The sequence below is a fragment of the Notothenia rossii genome (genome assembly GCF_949606895.1).
Source record: "Notothenia rossii genome assembly, chromosome: 1".
Taxonomy (NCBI): domain Eukaryota; kingdom Metazoa; phylum Chordata; class Actinopteri; order Perciformes; family Nototheniidae; genus Notothenia; species Notothenia rossii.
In genome coordinates this window covers 78,552,773-78,577,047 of record NC_136912.1, presented here as the reverse complement: position 1 = coordinate 78,577,047, position 24,275 = coordinate 78,552,773, and the positions used below count along the sequence as shown (strand labels likewise).

The 24,275-nt window shown below is 40.2% G+C and overlaps 1 protein-coding gene across 2 annotated transcripts in view; it reads right to left on the bottom strand.

The window, feature by feature from the left end:
- The window catches only part of LOC307031170 (rab GTPase-activating protein 1-like), a 29,303-nt gene extending 5,167 nt beyond the window's left edge, over positions 1-24,136 (bottom strand). Inside the window, exons 1-11 of one of the 2 annotated variants that reach the window (XM_079668027.1) lie at positions 23,992-24,136; positions 17,274-17,488; positions 16,863-17,013; positions 14,779-14,983; positions 11,386-11,560; positions 10,612-10,769; positions 9,271-9,381; positions 7,784-7,850; positions 7,418-7,520; positions 4,954-5,120; positions 13-136 (exon numbers count right to left, since the gene is read on the bottom strand). In XM_079668027.1, coding sequence (XP_079524153.1) covers positions 13-136; positions 4,954-5,120; positions 7,418-7,520; positions 7,784-7,850; positions 9,271-9,381; positions 10,612-10,769; positions 11,386-11,560; positions 14,779-14,983; positions 16,863-17,013; positions 17,274-17,411 — 1,399 coding nt within the window. In that variant the 5' untranslated portion in view covers positions 17,412-17,488; positions 23,992-24,136. The remainder of the gene's footprint in view (positions 1-12; positions 137-4,953; positions 5,121-7,417; positions 7,521-7,783; positions 7,851-9,270; positions 9,382-10,611; positions 10,770-11,385; positions 11,561-14,778; positions 14,984-16,862; positions 17,014-17,273; positions 17,489-23,991) is intronic. The other variant, XM_079668028.1, reaches the window with a different exon arrangement.
- Between the last annotated feature and the right edge of the window lie 139 nt (positions 24,137-24,275).

Sequence of the window (24,275 nt, the reverse complement as noted above, 5' to 3'; positions counted from 1 at the left end):
AGACATCCATACCTTCATCAGCCTCCTCTTCCTCAGTGGGCGAGGCCAGTCGTCCTTCATTGCTCCTCTCTGCCTCCCTCTGAAGACTCACCACCTCATACACAGCATCGCTCTGTCCCACCCTCTCTGGTGCCTGCTGTACACACAACACATTACATTTAGCTGACGCTTTTATCCAAAGCGACTTACAATAAGTGCATTCGACCAAGAAGATACAAACTTGAAGAAAACAAAATCATATAAGTACATCAGGTTTCATAGAGCCAAAACATTTCAAGAGCTGTGACGCTGTGTGACACACACACACACACACACACACACACACACACACACACACACACACACACACACACACACACACACACACACACACACACACACACAGTTATTATCTTGAGTATTACAAGTTAAATCAGATGGATATTTTCTACAATAATTCTAAGCATAATGCATGAAGCAGGCAAAAAATGTACAAAAATGCATTGCCAAATTGCCTTTCACTACTATGGTTCATCAGTACACCAGCCATGAGACAATCAGGTGCTACAGGGCTTGAGGGGTTAAACTGATGCGCAGTTACGATCTTTACTTTTCTATATGCAGATCTCTTCAAGCACAGGAAAGATAGGAAGAGGAGGATAATCCGGTATGAAAATGTTCATTTACAGCATCAAGGTCCTGATTATATCACGGCAGCATAAAAAGCACCAGAGTCGTGGAGTAACAAACGAGTGCTCAAACCATTAAACCCTCTTTTCAGTTCTGCAGGACAGACGGTAGTCCCAGCTCTCCAGAGAACGAGTGCCGGTATTCAAGTGTCAGTATGAGAGTGGCAGCGACAGTCAATCTCAACAAGGCAATCGGCAGGACCACCCTCGGACCTAACATTGAGCAACTGTCTGTATTGATCTTGCAGGTGGTCAGAGCTCACCGTCCAATCAGATGACAACATTAGGAAGAAAAGGGCCATGTATCAGGAGCTAGGGTAAGACCATTTAAAAGACTGAATACAAAAATGAAAAACAGAATGAAATTGTATCTAAAACCAACCCTGATGACTGAGTAGGGTGGGTTATAAACTCTATGTGCTTATATTTTGGTGGCAAGAGATTTTCATTTTTTGTACCTTTATTAGAAGGAGGGGAAGAAAGAAAGACGTTAAAGACTAAGAGGGAGGAGACCGGCCACCCAATATTTTGTGTTGGAGACATTAACTGAAATGAATAAAATAAACAACTTCTCAGGACTCTTGTGAATACTTGACTTCCATTTGACAGGTAGAAATATCTACATCTATTACTCAATTTCTGTTTCTGGGCAGGCAATGTTTTGAAAGGGTTTGCTTCAGTCATACAGTATGAACTAGAAAATTGCAGAAATACATCAATGATCCCTGAAATTAGTTTGTTTTGAAATATATGGTGTTGAATGCTAAATCGAGCCTTAATCTAGTCCTTAAATCCATAACAATAGACTGAAGAAATACATAACACAACCCGGACTACAATAGGATTGACCTTGGATGAGGACCATGAGCTACTGATGTTTATTTCTGGTTTATTCAATTACTGTAGTGCTGCTGCCTCTCTCCTCCACCTGGTCGAATGGATCAATGATTCGCATCGATCTGCACACTCGCATGGCGTCTAATGACCAACTCAAGTCAGTGATGAGAGCACCAATTGGGAGTGAATCTCAAGCTTGGCCTATTTTTAGAAGAATTCTGAAGAGGCTTGGGTAACATGTTGGCTTTGCTACGGTTTATGAGAAATTGTTAAGCCTACGGGATGAATTATTAACAGTGATTAATAATGGTGAGAGAAAAATTGGTGCAAAAAAGATCCACTTTATAAACAGAGTATTATCTATTGTGGTTTTCTAAGCAGAAAAGAAACAAGAAAAAATGATTATTACTTCTCTTTGGTTGATTCATACAGTGTATACAGCCCTATGCTAGATGTTGTTCCATGAGATGAACACATCTTACCTCACAAAATAACAGAATTCCTCAAATGTTGGTCTTTGTAGCATCATTACTATTTTCATCTGTAGATATTTGAAATCTCTGGTAAACAGACGGAATCACTCTGAGCCATAAGTTTCATCAACCTCTGAATGATGGCTCTACTTTTAGACGCTCGTCTTGAAATCATCCAATCTGATCACTTTATAGATGTTCTTTTTTAGAATCAGGAAAAACACACTTGCAGAAACATGTTTGTAGCCTATGTAAATATTTTATTTTTACATATCTGCAGACTTACATTTTTTTTTAGCTGAAGTCTTGACTTATTCTCAACCTGTCTAAATCTGTTCCATACTTGACATCAACGTTGACTTGACACAGGTAAAGTAGCCTGCAGCCCCGGAAGGTTTGTTTCCCAGTGTAACAGACACCAATTACATTTTCTAGAGAAGCCGACGGAGAAAACATTCTGAGAAGTTGGCTTGGATAATGTCTCCCTGGTACTTCAGCTGGCTAATGACAGTTTTTGGATAAATAAGACAATAGGCCTACATATTTTCACATGTGTGTGTATCACCTCTGATTACCATCTTTCACAAAAAAACTCCTCACAATATTATCTTTTAATTTGCTCTTAACCACAGCACCAGTCCAACACTCTTCCACTTTCTGAGGAGATAACTAGAGAGGCAATCAGGCGGACGAGTCAGCGCGCCGCTGTTAATTACCCACATGCCAATAATGAGGCAGTCTCTTATTAGCTCCCTACAATCCAAAGCTTCCCCACACTCCACTGCTTTGCCAGCTCCCTGTGGCCTGCTAAGGAAGATCTGCTTTGAAACAGGAAAGAGGAAGCTTACAGCTTAACTGTTGAAAAAATTAAGCACCTGCAGCAACTGCTAAAGCTGGGTGTCCTTGTGTTGATGGGAGGTAAGTGAAAGTGCTTTCTCTCGCAGCACTTTTTAATAAGACAAGTTGTGAGGAAAACTCAAAGGGCAAACATTTCAGGGCCTGTGATGTTTGCCGTTATACAACACAGAGTGAGGTCCAAGAGGAATACCGTTTATTTGTCGCCATCAACAAAACTTGTCATGTCAGTGGATTGTGGTGAATATTATTCAACTGCCAGACATCAACTCAAAAGATAAATGTAATGCCCGAGTTGAAGATGAGCATGGTTACTATACATCTTAAGAGACGAGTGACTGACCTGTGCAAACATGACATTTAGAGCATTCCTATGCAGAGAGTACACATTCTCTCATCCTATACTTGACGGTGAGAATAAAGAAATCTGACACTGTGTAGGCAGGAGAGGGAATGTCTTGCTGAGCATCAATGCACCAGCATTACAATGAGAGACGGATAATGGAGCAAGGAGGCAAAAGTGGGAGCTGCACAGATGGACAGGGAGGAATGAGAGTCAGCTGATGATACCGATTTCAGCACATTTCTGTAGCACTCAAACATTTCAGCTCTCTGGGGAACAGTATTCCACTGGTCACTGAAAAACCACCAAGCCTCCAAATGCCCGCTCTGAACTCCATCGCTCCACACCTGCTCCACCTTTCCATGTTTGTTATGGAAAGCTGTGGCTGAGTTGGGACACGATGCCATTGTGGGCTGTAAAGCTTCTTGAGACTTATGTGAGGCTGGGAAGGTCTTCTCAGGAGGTTTTGCAATGTTCTTCCAACACCCAGAGATATTAGAGGGAAGGCTCAAACTGTATACACAGGATGGCAAATCACAAATGTGTAAAATCATAATGTCTAAAAGGGACATACCATCCAATCAATCAGAAACCATCCATGAATTACCAACTACTTCATAACCTCACAACAAGCTAACCAATGAGGCTATGAATCATCAAGACCAGAGGCCTGTACTACGAAGCTGGTTCAACCTAACCTGGATATGTTTGAGTTAGCCGGTTGGCCTAATCCAAAACATAGGCGCTCTCGCTAAACTGTCCTATGACGCGGGTTATCAAGTGGATCGCTCAAGCCAGCCGTGTCCTCTCTAGTTAGGTGCGCGTTCACATGAGAGGGGTGGTATTTGGAGCATTCGACCAATCACAAACATGGAGAAGCATACTGACAGCGCAGCGTCATACTTCCTGAATGAAAAGTCAACTATAATATTAGACTTATGAAGAAGTTACACTTTAAACATCCATGACTTAAACACTTTATCCAGGATAAAAGCCACATAGCTGCACCTGCAAGGTGAATACAGCTGGTAACAGAAAAAGTGTTTGAATGCGTATTAACAGTTTTATGATATCACTGCCCCGTCTAAGACACGAGTGGATCTGACTTTAATTACATTTGACTCAAGTGTTTCGTCAACTTAATGTGTTGCTTAAAATAATACTTCTGCATACAGTATGTGACACTGAGTGTTGCACGGCCAGATACGGCTCAGCTGACTCAGATAAGGAAATATATGATACATTATGATGTGATATGCCGCAGACTGTACTTAATGTTACTTTGATCCGGTTACTTATGTTGTGGCAGATATTTAATTAAGCTTTCTTAACGCTAATGTTATAATAGTCAGATTGCTCTGAAGATGGGAGGTGATATTCTATTAATGTTCACGTTCACAATCAGTTGATTTTTGCCGGCCGTCTTTCCTGCAACGGCAGTTTTTCTGTATTTCCTTTCTCCTGTAATATGACTTGATCGCTTTAAACTCCGCACACTGAGCTCTGATTGGTCAGCAGGCATTGCTTTCACTGAGTTGAGCTCTTAGTCTGCAACCTAACCTGCTCCGGGGTAGGTTAGCCGCTCAGCATAAGTTACCATGGAGATCTAGCCTGCTAAAAAGAGAACCAGTATCGTAGGACCGGAAACCCAGAGTTTTCCCTGAAGTTAAGCGAAAATCCTACTTCGTAGTACAGGCCTCTGGGATATCTAGAGGCAATAACTACACCACATTAAGTATGTTATGTAAGGTATGGGAATGCGTGCAGGTAGAGATACCTGTCTGAGTTTGAGGTAGAAGGTCTCACTGAAGGTCTTGCGGCTGAAGTACCAGAAGCGCTCGTTTGATGGATAAACCCTGAGCAGAGTTTCCATCAGGAAGCGAACTGGCTCCAGCACCTCAGTGACCACCAGGTCCACTGCCACCGTCATGTACACCTGCTTATCTGGAGAGAAACAGAGACGGATAGAAAACAAAAGCAATTTTATTTTTTGGGGGATATTATGTGGATAAATATAATTATATTTATTTCACTGGGTGAAGCCTGTTCGCCAAATGTTTGCAAATGAAAAATGGTTTTTACAGTGTAGTGTACACATGATAAACAGCTGTAAGTACAACACAGCTCTCATTGTTTAACCAGCTAATGAATTGTCCAAAAGCTGACACACAATGATGAGTCTGAACCAACCTTTATTACCTATGTCAATGTAGTGTACCATTTGTTTGATTTTAAGAACTAGTCAAATCTAACTTCACAGTTAAAAAGAAATCTATAGATACAAGCCTATGTGTTTAGTTTTTCATCGCCTATGGTGGCAGGAAGTGCATACTATGTATCCTGTGGAGATGCCACACCCCCTGGTGGATAAGGAAATAACTCTATAATGTCCTCGACTCAAGAAATGACCACAATAAACGTATTTTTTTAGGTGGGAAAGTTAAACCTTGGGGCTTGAACTTGTGCTAATAGTACTGAGGATTTCTCTTTATAATAAAGAAATATAATACAGAGGTGTAAGCCTCTAACTAATCACATAATGCTTATGACCTTTGGACAGTTTAATTATAAGGTGAGAATAAACTAAAGGAAAAAAGACAGAAGTGCTGGCAAAGTTATCTCCAAGTAGGGAGGATTTATTATCGTAATAAACTTGCAGAAGGCAACAAATTAACTACCACCATCTTTATTTAAAGATATTTGTGTTTGTCCTTTGGCCTTTAATTGATAGAAGAGCTACAGAGGATAAGGTGGATGAGGGATGCAGCAAACAGCCAGCATATCAATTATGATAATGTGAAGGGGGGTGTGTGTGTGTGTGTGTGTGTGTGTGTGTGTGTGTGTGTGTGTGTGTGTGTGTGTGTGTGTGTGTGTGTGTGTGTGTGTGTGTGTGTGATACTGTCAGACTCCCATGAGGAAGACTGCTCTGACAGACCTGCCATCTACCTTCAAGTCAAATTCTCAGAGCTTTTGAGTCAAGTGGTCTAGTTTGTTAGCTGTAATGGATTTGGCAATGCAAGCGACTGCATACACTGAACACACATACATGCTTCCCTTTTAAAATACAATAACATTGGTCCCTCTTCTCAGGTACAGTACATGAGGATATTCAACAAACGTAAATGTGAATTTATGAACACATTCTGATTCACGATCACACATTTCAGGCAGCTGCTTAAGTTTGACTTTAATAGCGATATTAAGGTTTAACGAATTTGGTGTATAAGAGAACAAGTCAGCATAGCAATACAAGAGGAAACAAGATAAATATGCCAATTGGGATTAGATGGAATGAAATAAAGTATAGAATAAAAAAATGTAGCACTGTATACATACAAGAACATTGGTTGTCTTTTAGTGCAGAAATACAAAATACCCAATACAGTTTTGTAAACATATTGTGTACCTACTGTACTTCATGCATTTTCAATTTGATGTTTTCTTTTTTTAAATGTATGCTCTAGAAGTAAAAATGCGTAATACAGAAGACATAATAAATAAACCCTCCCTCTTTATCTAACTTAATGAAAGCAAAGCAAAGAGCCTTTATAGGAAGGACATGTTTTAACCTCCATTATCTGCATACAGTAGCTTAAATGCTAGCAAACACTTAAAAGTGATTTGCATAAAATTAATCTCCTAAAATGTTGCTTTCAATTTCATTTCTCACACGAGTAAGTGTCCACATCTCTTTTGGCTTTGCTGACTAACAAGATGTGATCACACTCAAATGTGCGAAAATGTGCCAGGCCTGGACAAGTAATGGGTTACAAGGACAGGTCCTTCTCTAGCATAACATTATCACATTGAGGCTTGAATGCAAGCACTGCATAATTTTTAGACATGACCTTGAGCTTTGTGCAGTCCCACATTACATTTTTGACAAATGGAAATAATGTTATACTTCATATGTGTGTTTGCACAACCGGTACACAGGCACATGCTGGTCTCAATTAACACAGATCATAAATGTAGCAAAAGCTTGTGGACAAGGATTCAAAAAGCTAGACATTTCTGCCATGTGCACTAAATTCTATTAAAGAAGGAAACTGTAAATTGAAAACAATTTACAAACTTTGAAACATTTTACCAGGTTATCTTGACGCATAGTTGTAACTTACGTATTTTCTTTAAGTTCATTTTGACATTCAAAAGTTGCTGCGTTTGGTCAATAATATACAACTGCAAACGTGTCGTTTTTTACAGCTATCTTGGTTTTAAAAAATAAATATGCGCCTCACCTTTAGGGGTGTCTTCGTTCAGCGGCTGGAAGGCTGCCATGTTTGGGTTCCATGTTCCTGTGATCACATAGGCCTTCCCATCAGAGCTCTTTCCCATCGACTCCTGTATAGGAATTAATAAATGGAATAGGTTAAAAAATACAGTACAATTTCAAATGTAAAATATCAATACAGGTGGACATTATATTGTAAAAAGGCACATTTATCAGCTTCACAAATATATACTAGGACAAACAAAACTGAGAAAAACAGAGGACAGTAATAATAACTGGCTGAATATTAACCTGGCTATTGACTCTGGTTGTGCTTATTTAGGTCTAACAAATGAAAGGTCTGGTTAAACAAGCTAAGGTGGGTTGAGCTCACCATGTCTAGTAGATGCATGTCACTGTTGCACACTTTCTGTCCTGGACTCAGCAGCATCCCAAAACACCTAGAGCGAAGACACAAGAGATACAAAACACAAATCAATAATCACAAATGTCTCTGCTGAGGTACATTCTGGATTCACCAGCAGAGGGGATCACAGTAGTTGGGTGGGACTGAACTACAATCATAAATATTTTACTGTTGATGCGTTATGAGAATTTCAAGCATCAAGAAGACAATAACTGGAAGAGCCTGTGCATTGCACAATTTAAAAGTAATACATATATTTTAGCCACAGTTTTAAAATATCTTGATGACCTGTGTAGCATGTTTAAGCCGATTCAGGGTGATACAAGATCAACTCTCCCTGCCTCTTCTGGCCTTGCCCCTCACATAGAATAGGGAAGCATGGACACACAGGAAGTTAGCAATAGAGAGTAAAACAGGTACAGGCACACTTCTAAAACACATATCTGAGGTCTTGCACTATACTGAAGCAGCATCGCATGTGTTGTTGCAATTCATCATAACATCCTAATCACTTTGCTATAGTCCCTTCAGCTTTAGGTGGAGGTGCCATCCAGTGGTCAGCACGGAAATCTCCCAATTCAGAAATGCATTATATAAGAACATAAGAATAACTTATCCCAGCTCTTAATGAGGTGTGTTCATATTGGGCTTAAAAGTATAACGGCTGAGTGTCATGCAGAGTGATTTTTCAAAAGGTTTTGTCAGTTTGTATAGAAATATTTCCTTTCTTTAAAACAAAGTGTCCCAGGGTTAAAATAGAACTTATTGCATCTTTACACATGATGCCAAATCATAGAACATTTCAAAGGAATTAACCATCAAGACAGAGGCTATAACACAGATGAATATGGATCAAATAAAGTGTTGTCAAACATGTGCCTAGCCCCTCAGAAAGGAATGAGTCCTGAACACAATAGAGGTTTCCATTGGCACTAAAAATAAAGGAGAGGGCAGGTGTCTCCCTCTGATAGCGATAGGAGGTGAGGGAATGAAGAAGAAAGGAGGGGAGTGTTAACTGACCTACTTCTTTGTTGCTGCCTGCTAGAGCACGTAGAGCCATACAAATGGGGGAGACAGCAGGAAGTGGGAAATGTTAAAGTAGTATTTTAATCATGCTCTATTTGGGTAGCTCGACTTATATTACACCTCTGTTGTCCTTGTTGTTTTTCCTCTGCAATATTTTACCAACAAGTATGTGCACTCACTGTCCTTATTAAAAGAAAGCTAATCTGGTGGTTTCATCTGGAAAGTCATAATATAACAAGGCTTAATATTTTGTATGGCTTAGAAGGAAGTTCCACATTTTTGGAAAAGCTAACCCCTCTGGGAAGATGTGTGAGGAATAAATGCGGTGCAATACATGCGACCCTGCCAACCCATAACAAAGAAAAGCCAGTGGAAGGTTCTCACTGCAGGCCCTCGTCACGCATCACCTCTCTTACAGGGATCCTCACCTCTCGATGCCCAGCTCCTTGTTGCACATTTGCTGAACTGAAACCACAACCTTCTTCTGAACGCTCTGTCGCAGCTTGAAGTAGAATTTATCTCTGTCCTTTGGCACAGGACTGTGGATAGGAAAAAAGGGGGTTATTACACTGAACAAAAATATAAACGCAACACTTTTGTTTTTGCTCCCATTTTTCATGAGATGAACTCAAAGATCTAAAACATTTTCTTTCTACACAAAATAACCATTTCTCTCAAGTATTGTTCACAAATCTGAACAAATCTGTGATAGTGAGCACTTCTCCTTTGCCGAGATAATCCATCCCACCTCACAGGTGTGGCATATCAAGAGGCTGATTAGACAGCATGATTATTGCACAGGTGTGCCTTAGGCTGGCCACAATAAAAGGCCACTCTGAAACGTGCAGTTTTGCTTTATTGGGGGGGTCTGAAAACCAGTCAGTATCTGGTGTTAGGGTTAGGGTTAGGGTAATGTTGTGAATCGAGTGGCCCATGGTGGTGGTGGGGTTATGGTATGGGCAGGCGTATGTTATGGACGATGGACGATGAACATATATATAACCTTTAGGACTTTGGTGTAATTCAAATGTTGTCAAATGTAAGTGTACTGTGGTGTTCTTGATTGCGATTCTTAAGTGTATTTCCATATACCTTGTTCCATGTTATTGTTCTCTCTGTCTTAATGCCAGTGTCTTTAATACTTTGTCATTATCTGAGTATAACTAGCACAGTTAAATATAAAATAAAACGTTTATTTTCTCAAGTCTTCTGAGTTTATCACATTTTACAGGTTGTGTCGTTTCAGAAAAGTTACTGGCTGTTTTATTTCAGAGGAGAACAGAACAAAGAAAATCCATCACTAAAACACAAAATATTTGATAGCGAGTGAAAATGTAAAAATGGTCATGCTGTGCCATTACGTTTGATGCATTTTGAGGATGAACAATATCATTCCGATAAAATAGCAGAGCTGCAGCACATTACAGTTTTACAGATATTGAGATATCTGTGATACCAACAGTCCTGAGCTGATAAGAAACACACACACAAAATGCATTTATGTACACGTCTAACTCACATGTATGCCAAGGCTTTCCTCAATATATGGGATAATGGCGCCATGTTGTCATACTATAATGTCGTACCATCACTCTTCTTTCATAAAACGGTGTTTGATTCTCATGCAATTTGATATAATATATGATATAAGATGTGAAGATAATATTGTTTTTGTACATGTACACAACCATTATAGTCTGAGACACCTTCTTAAAGTAATAAATGGGTTTGTATCTGCACATATGTGTGAGGATATGTGGACCAGGTACCTGAAGTTGCCTTTGCCATCGTCCTCTTTGATCTCCAGGGTGACAGTGAAGGTGTAGAGGTCGCCTTCAGGCGGGCCGGAGAGCGCCGTGTCCCTGATGTCTGCCGGCCGCGCAGAACGCCGGAAGGCTGTGGAGAAACTGTACAGGATACGACTGACCTGTTGGAAAAGACAAGAAACACAAAGGTTTGTAGGCAAGAGACAGGTAAGTACACCGAGAAGATTAAACAGTGACTTTAATTTAATGTCATATGTCAACAGGTTCCACATAATTGTTAGTTTAACGCAATAGTATGAAGTTGAAACTTTTGTTTTTTATTTAAACTTAATATTATAGCTTACAAGTAACCTAATACAATTATGTGCTATCTCTTTACATTTTTCTAAGTGTACCATAGATTTGGAATTTTAAAAAAGTAATTGTAAAGAAAATATTTACAAATCTGAATGGAACTGATACATTTATAAATGCAAGCTGAAAAGATACAGTTAAAAGTTGCAAAAGTAAATTAGTAAATAAAAGACCAGAACTGGACAATTGAATACTGAAAAGAGTATTAAAGAACTGGGCATCATTGAGAAAACACGAGACAACAGCGCCCTCAGCTGGTTCACCAGTGTCAGCACTTATAGGGCTGTGGTAGTAATACAGCCTCACCATTTTCACATCAACATAAAGCGCACATGCTGTTAGGTCTACTATACTGCAAGTTATAACAGAAAATATCTATGGGGTTGATATCTCTAGAGCCTTTTATTAATGCAACTAACTCACGGCCTCTTTGATGTGGCAGGAGAAGACGTGGATCTGGAAGTCCTCAGCGCTCCGGTAACTCTCAGTGAAGGAGAAACAGTCACTTTCCACAGAACCTTCTTTTCCACGGGCACAAAACAACACCTTGTAGATTGGAAATACGGCGATCTCTGTTCCTGAGGCCTGGTCCACAACCCTGAGAAAAAGTGATTCTATTTTAAGTGCAGCCGTCTAACGATAACAGCAAAATATCTTATTATGTAAATGAATTGTTTTCTTTCCAACAACATTTTATTATTACCTAGTTTCTTTTTCCATTTACAGATTACTTTTTCTTTACTTAGGTTACATGACAATCCAGAGCAGTTATCTCAACATTAAAACATCTAAGATTTTGTTTATAGGAAGGTCTGAGATACTTCACACCACCAGGGGGTTACCATAATATATTATATATTTACAATAATCTTCTACCTCAATAAATGTCATTCAACTTTATATGTATCCTGGCTTCTATTCATTCAGAAAGTAAAGCAATCAGGTCACTCTCATCTACTTGAGCGGAAATGTCAGTACTTTCAGTGTGGTAAAAACAAAAAAAAAGCCTTCCATTTTCATTTTATGACTCAGGATGATTACACAAACTCATTTCCTCTCCAACTGTACTTCTTCTGTGGGCTAACAGTCTTTGAGATAAGGGGCCCCTTTAATATCCACAGAATTCAAAGTAAATTCTCTGTAAACACGTTCACCTATTTGAATGTGGCTGTAATACAGTTATACCAGGTTACTGTGATAAACATGACCTACTATTTCACAACAACTCCATCAATACAAGAATATTGTGTGATTTTCTTTACTGCCAATATGTATAAATACAAATATTTTGAACTACACATTTTAATGGAATATCTAACCCCAAAGGGATTATTTGTGAAACAGTTTTTCTGCCCGTGTTTATTTGTTCTCACAAGATGTATTTTCTCTTAAAAGGTCTCCTATTATGCTATTTTTAGGCATATACGGTGGGGCAAAAAAGTATTTAGTCAGCCACCAATTGTGCAAGTTCTCCCACTTAAAAAGATGAGAGGCCTGTAATTTTCATCCTAGTTACACTTCAACTATGGGAGACAGAATGGGGGGAAAGAATCCAGGAAATTGCATTGTAGGATTTTGAATGAATTCATTGGTAAATTCCTCGGTAAAATAAGTATTTGGTCACCTACAAACAAACAAGATTTCTGGCTCTCACAGACCTGTAACTTCTTCTTTAAGAGCCTCCTCTGTCCTCCACGTGTTAACTGTATTAATGGCACCTGTTTGAACTCGTTATCAGTATAAAAGACACCTGTCCACAACCTCAAACAGTCACACTCCAAACTCCACTATGGCCAAGACCAAAGAGCTGTCAAAGGACACCAGAAACACAATTGTAGACCTGCACCAGGCTGGGAAGACTGAATCTGCAATAGGTAAGCAGCTTGGTGTGAAGAAATCAACTGTGGGAGCAATTATTAGAAAATGGAAGACATAGATCTCCCTCGATCTGGGGCTCCACGCAAGATCTCACCCCGTGGGGTCAACATGATCACAAGAACGGTGAGCAAAAATCCCAGAACCACACGGGGGGACCTAGTCAATGACCTGCAGAGAGCTGGGACCAAAATAACAAAGGCTACCATCAGTAACACACTACGCCGCCAGGGACTCAAATCCTGCAGTGCCAGACGTGTCCCCCTGCTTAAGCCAGTACATGTCCAGGCCCGTCTGAAGTTTGCTAGAGAGCATTTAGATGATCCAGAAGAGGATTGGGAGAATGTCATATGGTCAGATGAAACCAAAATAGAACTTTTTGGTAAAAACTCAACTACACGTGTTTGGAGGAGAAAGAATGCTGAGCTGCATCCAAAGAACACCATACCTACTGTGAAACATGGGGGTGGAAACATCATGCTTTGGGGCTGTTTTTCTGCAAAGGGACCAGGACGACTGATCCGTGTAAAGGAAAGAATGAATGGGGCCATGTATCGTGAGATTTTGAGTGACAACCTCCTTCCATCAGCAAGAGCATTGAAGATGAAACGTGGCTGGGTCTTTCAGCATGACAATGCTCCCAAACACACCGCCCGGGCAACGAAGGAGTGGCTTCGTAAGAAGCATTTCAAGGTCCTGGAGTGGCCTAGCCAGTCTCCAGATCTCAACCCCATAGAAAATGTTTGGAGGGAGTTGAAAGTCCGTGTTGCCCAGCAACAGCCCCAAAACATCACTGCTCTAGAGGAGATCTGCATGGAGGAATGGGCCAAAATACCAGCAACAGTGTGTGAAAACCTTGTGAAGACTTACAGAAAACGTTTGACCTCTGTCATTGCCAACAAAGGGTATATAACAAAGTATTGAGATGAACTTTTGTTATTGACCAAATACTTATTTTCCACCATAATTTGCAAATAAAGTCTTTAAAAATCAGACAATGTGATTTTCTTTTCTCATTTCGTCTCTCACAGTTGAGGTATACCTAGGAGGAAAATTACAGGCCTTTCTCATCTTTTTAAGTGGGAGAACTTGCACAATTGGTGGCTGACTAAATATTTTTTTGCCCCACTGTATTATGGGTCTCAGTATATACAAATATATAAAAACATTTCTATGATGTGTTTTGCTCAAACTACCAAACAGATCACGCATTTTAGACATCTCTCTATTCCAGCCCTGTTAGAGAAATGCTGATTTTTGGTCCTTAGGTTGAAAAAAAAGGGGGAGCTAATGTCAGAATTCTACCGGCAGATGCAGCTAAATGCTGCCGTGATTAAACGCCATCATGTTCCAAACCACACCAAGGATTATTTCTGAAACAGTATGGAGCTCAAATGCTTTTTCTCTTGCCGGTTTACCACAAGGTGAGTTCCTTTTGTTATTTCCTGCTTTTTACACATACTCTCTCCAGTACTGGTTAGCTCTGAGTGTTAGCGATGCTTGCTAATGTAAACTAAGACCATATTACATCCAAAACACGTCGCACATTGTTTCTGATAGCAACGTTTCTGATAATGCCGTCGGTGTGAAGCCAGCCCACATTTCCGCTATTACGTAAATCTGGATCAGCTCCGTTGTACCCCCGTTTTTAGAAATGTGGGTACGGAGTAAAAAGAGAGAGTGTTTTGTTATCTGACACTTTGTGAGTACCCTGACACACCGGACACACATATTTATGGATAAAAGACGTAAAAAAAGTGCATTTCGCATGATAGGTCCCCTTTAAAATCAAGGCTTTTTGTTCACAAATTCAAGGTTATATGAGGTTTCGAGGGGTTAAGTACTCCTTTAACAAACTGTTCTACATTTGTTTCATCAAAGCCTGGTTTAAATAGACCCAGGTCTCAACACACACAGTCTCTGTCTCAGTGTCTGGCTGACCTGACGGAGCCGTCGGGGCCACAGGGCACGTGCAGTGTGATGGGGATGGGGATGGCGCTCTCGGCCCGCAGGGTGGCCATGGCCCTCTGCGCCTCGGCCTCGTTGCGGGGGGCTTTGACCCAGGTGCAGCCAAGGTAAGACAGCTTGTTGAACTGAACACTGTCCTCCTCTAGCACTGTGGGGGTGGATGGTGCTGGACATGTTTCTGTAGACAGAAAGATTTAGGTTGCATTGTTATTTGTTTTTTCTTGAGATCTCTGTTCTTATTTTAAGCAAAACAGATGTTTGCTTCTCTATTTTCTGGCAAACTTTTAACAAAATTTGTATCAAGATAATACAGCAGTTGTGTATCATCAGGGTAGACAATAATATTTCACATTTGTCTGGTGTGCCGTTAAACCATCATGAGATGAGATTTTCCACATCCTGTAGCTCTACAGAACGCTGCATTTTCAGGTGTGAAACAAAACCACAAAAACCCAACTGAGAAGAAGTGAATATAAGCAATACGTGAGAGAGACCTTCTACGGAAGTTTTGGAGTCTTCTTTGAAATTAATTTGACCTGGTACTCACACTTTCTTTAAACAGGAAGTAGAACAATGAGAGCAGCAGCTGGACTTCCACTGCTGACTGGCTATTATTCTACACAATGCTAACGATTTCCTCTTAGTGTACTCAGCAGTAGTGAAGCACACAACCACTTTTACAGTATGTGACTGCAAGTACACAAATACGATGTGTAGTCCCAATGTTTATTTTTTTTATTTAACCTTTATTTCACCAGATAAAAAAGCATTGAGATAAAATCTCATTTACAATGCTGACCTGGCCAAGAAGGCAGAACGTTACACATAACACAACATATAAACTACAGAGAACATAACTAAGAAAACAAAAGACAAAAAGCAGTTACTACATTGTGAACATTAGGACAGTAACTAAGGTACACTACTTATTACTGCAAGAGCAGCTGGTGGTAAGGACTTCAGACAACTTCAATTTAAAACATGCTATTGAGACAAGTGCCCTCAGTTTGAGGTTTGATTGAAGGTCATTCCAAGACCAAGGACCAAAATAAAAAAAGACTCCTTTTTCCAGCCTCAGTCAGCAAGAACCGTATCCAGGCACTGGATGTGAGGTTGTAAGAGTCACAAACTGGGGCAAATCTGGCACATATGTACAGTGGGAGCTTACCTAAAATGGCTTTATACATTAATCAAAACAAATTCTGCATCCAACGCATAGTAAGTGAGGACCATCCAGATAGTCAGTTTGCAATGATGAGTCCTATAGGGTGCATTGGATATATATATATATATATATATATATATATATATATATATATATATATATATATATATCGCAGTGCAGCATGGTCGAGCGGGTCAAGTTTGGCCAAAACAGTGGGACAGGCAAATCTAATGTGTTTTTATTTATTGTTTTAATTACAATTACAATTTATTTGCTGAATTGAAAAATATATATCTTTAACTCTGGTAGTGCTTATGCCTTGCACCTGCAAAAAAAAAAATGTGCGGTATATTGTTGACCATGTCATGTTGATTTTGCCTTCTTGTTTGTAGAGCCGTCAGGGCCAACCTGTCCTTGCTGATATACAGAACATTTAAGCCAATGTCAGAGGGTTCAGATATCAGCCTTTGCTAATCTGCTATATTTTCCTATATAAATGCATAGCTTGGATTTCAACATTTGTGCACATTGTTATTTCCACTTAAATGTCAGTGCAAATTCATTATAATTACGTACACTTCTCTAAAACAAAAAAAGCGCATATATCCATAATAACTTAGACTGAAGACAATAAAAAAACAACAGTTTTAGTTTTTTGGTTTCGTTTTTAAATGAACAAATGGATTTGGGAAATGTTCAGCCATATCGTGAATACAAGTAGGACTAGACTCAATCTGCTGCTTTTGACGGTGATAGCTCACAGAAGAAAAGGACATGAACTAGATAATAACGTTACAGTTTATCTTCCCATCTAGATGCCTGAGCAAGAATAGTTGACTGACAGATTGTAATTACCTGTGAGTAGACACACTGATCGTAAATAGACCTCTACCTGCAGGTTGGGGCTCCAGGACTTGGCTCTCTGGGTCCCTGTGCTTCTCCATCTTTTCCACATTGCTCTTTTCCACCTTCACCTCATCATCATCGTCATCCAACACATCGTCCATAGCTTTCTCGAGCTGCTCACTCCCATTCCAAGACATCTAAGAGAGAGAGTGGGAGAGAAACATTAAGCTGGGGATGAGAAAAGGATGGATTAAACCTGGTGGAGATAAGGACACAGTGGAGCTTCCTGGACTGAGTCAGCACATTGGAAAAATCTTGTCAATGACCTTGTTTTCATTGGCTTTTAGCATGTTTTCATGGGCTGTTTTACCACCACGCTGCACCTTTTACAACCCTTTACAGCTGCAAGTCTGACCAGCGTGTTGTATGAGGGATGAATATGACATATTGTTCTGACCTTGAGTCTTGGTTTGTTCTCGGAGCCTTGTGGTGACCCGGCGACACCGGGCTGTACCAGAACAAACTCCTCGCTGGTGACGGTGGCCACGGACTCTGTGGAGCTGCTGACTTTTCCAAGAGAGGACCGGTCATCCATGGCTGGCTGGTTTACTCCGGGTCAGCTGGGGAGACCAGAGGTAAAGCTCTCCCCTTCCCTCTCCTGTCCACCCAGCTCTGAGGGAATACACACAGATTGCATTAGACAATTTAGGAGGTGTTTTCTTGGTATTTATGCTGAAATAAAATAAAAAGCTTTAGCAACAAGTGGATAAGAGTTACGCCAATGTTATCCATGAAACTTACACAATAATAGAGTTACAAGATCTCTACACACACAAAGTGGGCATGTCCACTTCGGATCTATTCAACTAATAGAACAGGATTAATTAGATCACATGTACTGTGTGCAATGTTGTCACGGTGATGTGCAATGCCAAACCACAACACACCCATTCAGTACTCACCCAGAAAGGCACTACCTGAACAACTCCCTGGTTTTGTGGGCTCTACTTTAGGGTTATGAGTCCGAGGCAAAGTTGTTTAAAGGTCCCATGTCATGCTTTTCCGGTTATTACCCATCCCCTATTGTGTTATGAAGGCACACACACACACACACACACACACACACACACACACACACACACACACACACACACACACACACACACACACACACACACACACACACACACACACACACACACACACACACACACACACACACACACACACACACACACACACACACACACACACACACACACACACACACACACACACACACACACACACACACACACACACACACACACACACACACACACACACACACACACACACACACACACACACACACACAGTTTGGGTGCTAGTGGAGCCCCCTCAGCACCCCACTTCCCGCGTCCATGGTGCTCAGGCTGAGTTCAGGCTGAGTTTCGCGATGTCTCGCGCAACGTCCCGCCAACACGGCACCCAGAACCCACGCAGCATTCTCTTCTGTTTGTCCTTACTGGTAAAATGTTCTGGTTGCTAACGCCATTTTAACACATAATCACTGATGTTCCGCTGTAACGGTGGTGGAGGGGGGGGGGCAGGAGCTCCAACAAGCCGGGTAGGACAGAGAGTGAATACACACACTACAGAGATGCTGTATGAGAAACCAATGTGAGTTTGGAACATTGAACAATGTAAATCTATTCTAGGCTGAAGTTGAATAGTCCATTTAGCTTAGGAACCTTCCTAACGGAGTGAAATGACCCGGAAGTCCCTCACTGGCAGCCATGATATAAGTGCCGTTCGAATTCTCTTTTATAACGTATTAGAAAATAGGAAAAACATGACGTCAATGAACTCAAGCATAGCTGAGAAAACACAGTGGAGTACTTCAGAGTGATTACAAAAAAAGTTCTTAATTATATGTGTTTATTTATGCTTACTTTCTTACAGCCAGGTATCAAGCAGCGTTGCATGATGGCATGTTTGTCTGTGCTGTATTCCAACTCATGATTCAGCAAGATGTAACATGTAGAGGCACTGTGCTGATACAGATGTGCAGACAGATGTTGTCAGTGCGTGACTGTTGGTGATGTGCTAGCAAACATAAACTCAGATGGTTAGTGATTCCTAACTCCTACCAGTATACTGGGCACCGAAAAATACATTAAGCTGAAATTAAAAATTTAAAAACAACTATTATAAAAAAAACTTCTTACAGATAATGGTTCAACAAAGGCATTTAGCTAGTGTGACAAGGCTTGTAGATATGTGAATGGTAACAGATGTATCTACTGTGAGTAGTGAAGCCAAACATATCAGTTAAAATGCTAATAACTGTACAGACAGTGGCTGCTTAGCAACAGTATGTTTAACTAAAACCAGCTGCTGGTGGCAGGATACTACAGCACATATTACACTTCTCTAATGTTCATAACATTCATTATGAACATTTGAATATTGAACCATACAGTAATGTGGCTGCCAGACTATTGGGCCTGCGCCTCTGTGACAGACAGCTGCTAAATATTGTAAGAGTGATGTGGAAGACACTGACTGCACTCTAATTACTGAATACTTCAACAGATTTCCAGTTAGGTTTAGAAAATATGCTCACTTTTTCTGGGCTCTTATCAATACTTTGAAATAGAGGGTCTTAAAGATGCCATGTCATGGCCATTTCTACTGATCATAATTCCATTGTTGAGGTATACTAGGGTTGCGGTCGGATAATCCAAAAATCAGCTCCTAACGTCTAACCCTATCGTCTATTCCTTGACCTCTGAGTGAAACGTCACGGGGTTAAGGGATAGTGGATAGGAGAATTCAAAAGGACTTAGGAGAAGAGACTGCGGTACTTTAGAGAATCCGACTGCACTTTCACTATCCCACTATATTATGATGCGCCAGCGGACATAATGAATGTGCGTCTGCTGCTGTCGGGAAACTATGGAAACTAGTTTTCTATACAGCGGACTACAACATGGATGTTTAATAAGAACGAGGGACTACTGTAAACTCATCTAGAGACTCTGCACCGTGCTCTGATACTGTTGTTTTATGCTTTATGAACGTGGACAACAGAGAAACATATTCTTCACGACCAAAGTTGGAATTGAAATAAAAAAGGAAAGTGAAACTTATGCTCGTCACCCTCTCCCTCCGGTCCACATTAATACAAATGATCCCAATACGTATGATTGTATGAAAAGATCTTAAAATAAATACAAATGTATTTATTATAAACGTTAGTCCTTAACATCTATCGCTGTGTATATCACCATTCAAACATCTTTTAAAAGTTGAACAACCCCCACACAGCTCAGTAAACACTGTGAAATGTTGACTTTATTTGATCATTTCGTTCAACGTTCATATTTCTCTTTTTGATTATAATACTGATGAACGTTCAAAACAAAGCACTTTGGCAAGTTACCACCTACGTTTTAAAATGCTTAATAAGCACCGTAACGTTCATGATATCATTTCTCGGTCATAATCGGTTGTTTCCGTGAACGGCCGACTGTTGAGTGACGGCAAATGCTGCGGCTGCAAGGCATTGTGGGGCAGCATTTTCTCCTCTCCTTTCGTCAAGGGAGGTCCAGTGGTTCCTAAGCTAAAGGAGGTTATAAAGGAAGTTTGAAACCTCCTTTCCTATCATCTAGAGGGTTCAATTACATGCAAAGTTTATTATGATGCCGTGAAGAACGATGCAAACACAACCAAACACACAAAGGTGAGATAAAAGCATGAAGGGGCATTCATTCACACTCAGTGACATGATTACATACATACAAAAGGCCTTCATACACACTTAACTCGAGCAAATATGCACCAATGTGCCCACTGCACACCCAAATAGACATATATGAGGAAGGCAGCAGGGTCATGTGCTCCAATCACACTTTTTCAATTACACAGAGCCGCGTGAAGCAGAAAAGTGAACACTCAACTGATTCACTTATGAAGGCGGGCAGTGAGAAGAATACTACAGTTTGTTGTTTGGAGCTAAAGTATTTATTTGCTCTATTGGATCACAATGTCGCCTTTTCTAAAGTCAGACTGGATCTGAAGCACGATATGAACAGCAGCCAAACTCAATTACTTAATGTTGACTATGCAATAACAGAACATCCCATATTCTCCCTCTCACACACAAACAAACAGCCATGCAGGTACCGGAAGATGTTGTAACGTGGCTTTTTGTAAAAAAAGGGTAGACTGAATGTGACTGTTTTATCCACTACTGACTCATTTAGATGGAATCCGTAAAGTGCCAGTTGATCATTCTAAATGTGGTTATTCCACACAGATTTATCCAGATTAGATCGTTTATAAATTCTCTCACTTTTGCTGGCCTTGTTTGGCCGAACAGTCATTTTCTTTTTGGCAGAAACTCGCACTTTAAACACAGTTTGCACCCAGTCATTACCAGCCTGCCTATCCACTGAAGTCCCAGTTGGCAGCCTTGCTACCCAACCCAGGGCTGGACGGAAACTGTGAGTGTCCGGCGCTGCAGACAGGCTGAACAACTCCCACAGGCACCGGGCCCTACACACACGTGATGTCTGTGAAGGAGTTAAGTGATTTTCTATGGGTAGCTAAGGCTGCTTAACAAGTTGTAATTTATTCATATCACTATATCTACACATTGCTATTGACTGGGATCTTGTGGCCAATGAGTGAGTCAAAAGAGTGTATCAATAAACATATGCACTTTTAAATGAATTAATGACACTTCACAGGAAGTTTGAGGCAAATGTTCGTTGGCTGGCTGTTTCTTTTGTTCTGAGATAATGACGGCCAAAATGTCTGATTTTAGGTTGGATAACAACATGGTATTAATCCCCACTGAGAAATGAATATGCCACCAAATCAACTCTACAGTACACAAACAGTAAAGGCAATACATTCACACTACTACTCAACAAATACACATACACAGTGCAACAATGCCCAAACTGCTGACTGCATCTGTACTGCCTCTTTGATAATGGAGCATAAGCACACTGAACAGACCTGTTGAATAGGTATACATAATAATAACATTGTTAGGGTTGGGCTGTTTACAATAACTTATTATGACAGTATTAACTTGTAATGTATCCTTGTTAAACATTATTTGGTCTTGTAATTTATTTATTTTTTAACCCCGTTACTTACTGAAATGTGTTATTACTGCCAATCTTAACAATGATGTCTGGACAAGTTACCCCATACTGGGATCAGGGTGTGACAATTACTGTCAGTGTTGCCAATTAATTACCCTGTATGCATCATGTTCTGGAATCCTTTCAGTGCAAAAGCATCCAGCACACATCTTGTAGCCTCAGTCCGTCCGAACGTGAATGAGAATGAGCCAGGTGATGTTTGCTACCAAGATCTGAAACCTGATCTAAGGCTTATTTAGGCGACCAACACAGTAGCTGCTTTCACACCTTACACCGGACTTTGAATAACTTCCTGTTATGTATGATGCTAAATCCATTCCAGTTATTTTCATATTCAAATGAGATGAATACCTGGTTTCGACCTCAACTATGGTGATAAACTTGTGTTACACACAACAAAACAGCAGCAGCACAACACTGTATTCAAGTCTATCAATAGACGAGGAGATTCAGAAAATGTGAATTATCAATGGGTAATGGAAACTTCTTAATTCCTGATATACTGGTTAGTTATGTGGCTGGTTGTGTCATGCTACTCATTATCAGACACATACTTTATGACAACAAAACACTCCATCAAGACACACCACAAAATGACACTTTGGTTTAGAGCCAATGCTAAAGCCTGGCCTTCATCTGACTTATACCAGTGTATTCCTGTTTGTTTATATTACTACAATGATCTACTGCCTGTGGTGAAGCTCTGAAGTTTGCTAGAGCTCTAAATTATTACCAGTATTTCTCCTTGCCACTTTAAACGGCAGCAGTTCTTTCATATCCCAATCATCATTTTCATTAAAATATCCATCCCACTAAGGTAATGTCTCCAAATGCCCACCAAATGTTATATCAGGTACTTTACTTACTAAATATTGTTAATACCAGCTCAATGTTGCCCTTTTAATGAGTAACTCTTATAGGGCTAAATTAACTTCAAACAAACTGTTAAATATCCATTTCAATTTCATAAACATATTTATATTTGTATTAATATCACCCAGCCCTGCTTTAGTTATGGGTTCTGAAATGTTAACTCTCGAGTCTCTCCTTTAGTTGAACATCAATGACACAGACAATGATGTAATCCAAAAACACATCCTGAAGCTTATGATCAAACAGGGAACAAACGCTATGGCACCATGACATTAGTTGCAGTGACTGAGGTATGGCTAGTTCCTACTACACACCTTGAGCCCTAAACGCCTAAAAGTTTAAAAACGGTGGCGTATTTTTCAAATTATTTCTTAATTGAACCATATTCTGTGTACATCACTAATTTCCAAAAACAGTCACCTGATTTATAAATTCATAATGTTTGTTTAAAAAAAAAATCTGTTGTTCAGAGACCTAATGAAATATAGACTTTATCTGTGTTTGTGTAGATGTTTTCACTAATTACTGCAGTAAACTGTTACTGCTGCTATTATCTGTGTCTGCAGGCCTGGATGGAGCACATCACAACCCCTCACAACATTAGCAGTAAGCTAGTTTTATAGGGCAGCTTTTCTATTCGAAAGGACATCTAGCAGTTTAATGAAATGTACAGAATACTCGTCAAGCGGACAGGATGAAATCACAACAGCTAGCTGATACAAACTACAAACACAGGCATGCAGTAGACAAGCAAAGCAATTCAGCTAGCGGAAAGCTAACTTATCAGTTCAGTCACAGCAGTCTTTATCCAATAACGTAATGACAGCAACAACATTGGTTAGTCACGAGCCGACCTGTAGACGCGGGGCTATCTGCCAGCCCAGGTGAATGCAGGCTAAACAGGAAGTACCAATGTGTACCAGGCTGCGAGCTAAAGCTAAGTTTGGCTAATGCTAACTAGCTCGAAGTCCAAAACAGTCGGACCTCTATCTGGAGGAGCGAGCTCACTCAGCAACACCCCGCCCGGCTCCGGAGGAAAAATGAAGAGAAAGAAGAAGGAAAACAACATTTCTCATTTCACTGAAGGCTAACGGGAGACTAGAACGAACACAAGTGTTGAGAAAATAGCTGTCAACTTACTTGTTAGGAGCGTAGAGGAGTTGATTGCTGGTAGTAGCTGTCAGAAGAGTTGCAGCGAAGATCGTATATGTTAAACAAGATGAATCACTCGGGAGTTCAGTGACACGCCTTCCGGTTTGGAATGTAATTCACGCATGCGCTGTGAGTCTGGCACCTACCTTACATATTTTTACAGGGCAATATTTCTATTTTTGACTTTAACATTTCCCATTTGCTATATAGTTGTATACACATTCACATTTCTTGTTGTATAATTACATTGGAAACATGCATATGAATACAGT